Raw genomic sequence first — 3,611 nt, forward strand, 5'->3', positions numbered from 1 at the left:
CTACAAACAGATCCATTCGTCCCGGAATGATCACCCACCATAAAAGAACTCATTTATCATTATTTTTGATAATGTTTTCAAATTTTTGGGGTTTTACATTTAATCTTATTTATTGATTTATAATCTCTCATTCATCTCAAATCAACTACAAACAGATCCATTCGTCCCGGAATGATCACCCACCATAAAAGAACTCATTTATCATTATTTTTGATAATGTTTTCAAATTTTTGGGGTTTTACATTTAATCTTATTTATTGATTTATAATCTCTCATCTAATTAATAATGGTTTGTCGTGGACGTAGAACATTCTCCGAACTCATGTTGCAGTCATCTCAAATCAACTACAAACAGATCCATTCGTCCCGGAATGATCACCCACCATAAAAGAACTCATTTATCATTATTTTTGATAATGTTTTCAAATTTTTGGGGTTTTACATTTAATCTTATTTATTGATTTATAATCTCTCATCTAATTAATAATGGTTTGTCGTGGACGTAGAACATTCTCCGAACTCATGTTGCAGTCTGTGAGCGTTGAATTTTTTTTGTGACTTTGCGGTCTTGCTTGTGATTTAATTTCACTTTGTGCAATATCCGCAACACTGAAAGCTGACATAAACTTTTATGGTTTATTCATCATTTATCACACAAATCATAAGTTCTTCTGGTTTATACATTATTTATAATACAATATCAAACCTAAACCCATATTATACACTACTCAATATTCCCAAATCTTGACATTATTCACAAACTAGAAATCACAAATATCTTAAAGGAGTCGCTTGTCAAGATTTAATATTTATGCACAAAATGTTCACCGACGCTTTGTTCAGAAATCGAGCAGACTGGCGTAGGGAGATGACTGATCGGCCCAAGGACTACTCAGCTGGTTCACTAATGCATCATGCAACCATTCCGTATCATTTTCTTCATTAAACACATGTGATGATGATTCTCCATCTGGTTTCAGGCCTTCTTCAGTATTTGCAGTGAGACGATTGGCCGGATCTCCACCAACAGCAGAAACCAAGTCTTGGAAGTTATCGAAGGATACGATTCCTACCGGGGACGTGATGTGCGTTGATGCTCTTGTGTTTGCAAGTTGTTCAGCTGCACGCTGCTGTAGCTTCATCGTAGTCGTCACCTTTCGGTATAGTTTGCATATCACTATGTTGCCCTGCAACCATTGCTCCTCGTTAGTCTACTACATCGAGAAATTCTATGGAGATGGAGGATCCTCTATATATAGAAACTCATGAGAAAGTAGATCTCAACCTAGGTTTTATTACCAGTTTTAAATCAGTTTTAAACAGGATATAAAATAAAATAAAACTCTAAAATTCAGTGCGAACAAAATATTGACTCGATTAGCAGTACGGTAATCATCTACTTTAATATTGATAATATGGATGCACATATAAACTTTTCCTTGCAGGGGTTAGCACGTAGGATTTGGATCCTCTCCACTACAAAAAAGTAGTGGAGAGAACACTACTTTTAATCTCAAGCGTTGATTATTTAGTAGGCGGTTATGATACAATCTAAATCTAACACTTACCATACCCCCGTGTATTGCACTCATTCCTAATTTGCACTAAAAGAAAAAATCATAACCATCAACTAGATAATCAATGGCTGTGATTATGTAGTGGTCCCTTCACTATTTTTTTTGTAGTGGAGAGGATCCAAATCCTAGCACGTAGCCCTCTATACACATTTTCCATATTAAAGGCATCAATGAAACGAAAGTGGGTCCATATTTCTTGAAAGCTCTAGGGCTTTTTTATTTGAGTGGCACTAGGGGCACATCCTAACCACACCTCCAACCACACCCCCTCTCTCATTTGCTACAGTGCACCGACCCCACATGAGATTTTAAATTTCTAAAATCTCATGTGGGGTCCGGTGCACTGTATCAAATGAGAGAGGGGGTGTGGTTGGAGGTGTGGTTGAGGGTGTGCCCCTATCATTTTCCTTTTTTTTTTAACAAAAGTTTATATATATAAATTGTTGAAGACCGTACACGTCACTTTCGTGATCTTCTAATGAGCCCATTGACGAATATAAAGATATAACATACTTAGAAATATAACAAATTATTAACTCTCCTAATAAACAATGGCTAGTCATCAAAACTAGGGTCCATTTTTAAGAAAAAGAAAATAGAAGGGATATAATTAAGATGCTTCCAGACATGGATATATGCAAATTCAACATCGTACCATAATCTTGCAATTAAACATGCATTAATTTATATATATAAGAATATCTCATGAAATTTTATAATGCGCTCCAAATTTAATAATAAAAAATAAGCTACACGTGCATAAATCTTATAAAGCACATATCGTAAGGTTAACATATATATGTAGATAAAATGAATGGTTTGCAGTTCTCTGACGGACCAATTTATGCCATGTCATGAATAATACATTAGCTTATAATTAAGCACATAGAACAGTGTCATTATTTTGTAAATAATGATGTATTTATCCGAAACACCACAAAGCTCTCACTTTGTCCCTACCATTGAAGAAGATGAGCCCTCACCCGGCAGACGATACTCATTCATAACCCATTCAGTCTTAATCCCACACGGAGCTCGTCCTTGATAATAAACCAACGTCTTCTTCAGACCGATGAGCCTTTTTGGGTCGGACCCACTTCTAATGGGCCTATCCGACCCGGTCGCCTTCCAGAACCCTCTCGTCGTCATCCGATTCGGCCTCCCCTTCGCCTGTTTCTGATCCCTTGGCACAAAGAAGTACCATTCTCTTTCCCCAACCTTCGCTAATCCTGCACAAAAAGTAATTAAAAATAGATTGTAATTAACTAAGTTAATGATGGTGGTTAGTTACTACCGGGTAAATCCCAAGGGTCATAACGGTAGATATTGAGCGTGCCGATGATTTCAAAGTTGAGCTTCGTTCCGTTAACCATTCGTCGTAAGTAGAAATCCAGGAGCTCCTCTTCCGTTGGGTGGAAACGGAATCCCGGTAAGTCGAGCTCCGACACGCTTCCATCCATAACAACAAATTTTTATTTATTTACATAACAACAGTAATTAATGAAGCCAAATATTCACATATTCGGCACCTCGAGGGACAAAAAAAGGTGAGGAGATATTGGACTTATATAGACGAAATCTGCTTGCTTTTGCAACCAAGGATTGGGTACCAAAGCAATTAGTTTACACATGGAAACTATAGAAAGGAATAATAATGAAGTAATCAGTAGGACAATTTTTGTCTTCTCCACGAGTGATTTTAGTACTGTAATATATTGCCGTTCGTGGGTGCCAAAAAAGAAAATAAGGATTTAAAATGAGCTTAAAATATGATATCTCAGTGGCAGACGTTCAAAATTAAATCGTTTGGACAAATGTTATGAGGTTCTAGATTATGGAACTTAAATTAATGAGCCGTCCTTGTGTAGTAGCTTGTGACAACAAGTTGCTTAATTAATTGAATAACTTCTTAGTTACTTGCTAAGTAATAGTATAATGGTTATTAAGCGAAAAATCGTGTTGTCTTGTGAGCATAATTTGAAGAGTTCAAAAAAGCATTTAAATATTGCCAATATGTGTTCCAATTTGATAACC

At 36.3% G+C, this 3,611-nt stretch overlaps 1 protein-coding gene across 1 annotated transcript; it reads right to left on the bottom strand.

The window, feature by feature from the left end:
- LOC109847407 (NAC domain-containing protein 35-like) lies at nucleotides 840–3,037 on the bottom strand. The gene is made up of 3 exons (XM_020416637.1): nucleotides 2,872–3,037; nucleotides 2,538–2,806; nucleotides 840–1,187 (listed from the first exon to the last, which is right to left on the bottom strand). Exons 1-3 carry the CDS (start codon nucleotides 3,035–3,037, stop codon nucleotides 840–842), a joined length of 783 nt encoding a protein of 260 aa, XP_020272226.1.

The sequence above is a fragment of the Asparagus officinalis genome, chromosome 7, assembly GCF_001876935.1.
Source record: "Asparagus officinalis chromosome 7, Aspof.V1, whole genome shotgun sequence".
Classification (NCBI taxonomy): domain Eukaryota; kingdom Viridiplantae; phylum Streptophyta; class Magnoliopsida; order Asparagales; family Asparagaceae; genus Asparagus; species Asparagus officinalis.

Excerpts from the sequence above, each read along its gene's own strand:
- LOC109847407 (XM_020416637.1), bottom strand. The coding sequence starts at position 3,037 with ATGGATGGAAGCGTGTCGGAGCTCGACTTACCGGGATTCCGTTTCCAC. Across the intron at positions 2,807-2,871 it reads TGACCCTTGGGATTTACCCG|GATTAGCGAAGGTTGGGGAA; the intron begins GTAGTAACTAAC and ends CTTTTTGTGCAG. Across the intron at positions 1,188-2,537 it reads AGGGCTCATCTTCTTCAATG|GGCAACATAGTGATATGCAA; the intron begins GTAGGGACAAAG and ends CAATGGTTGCAG.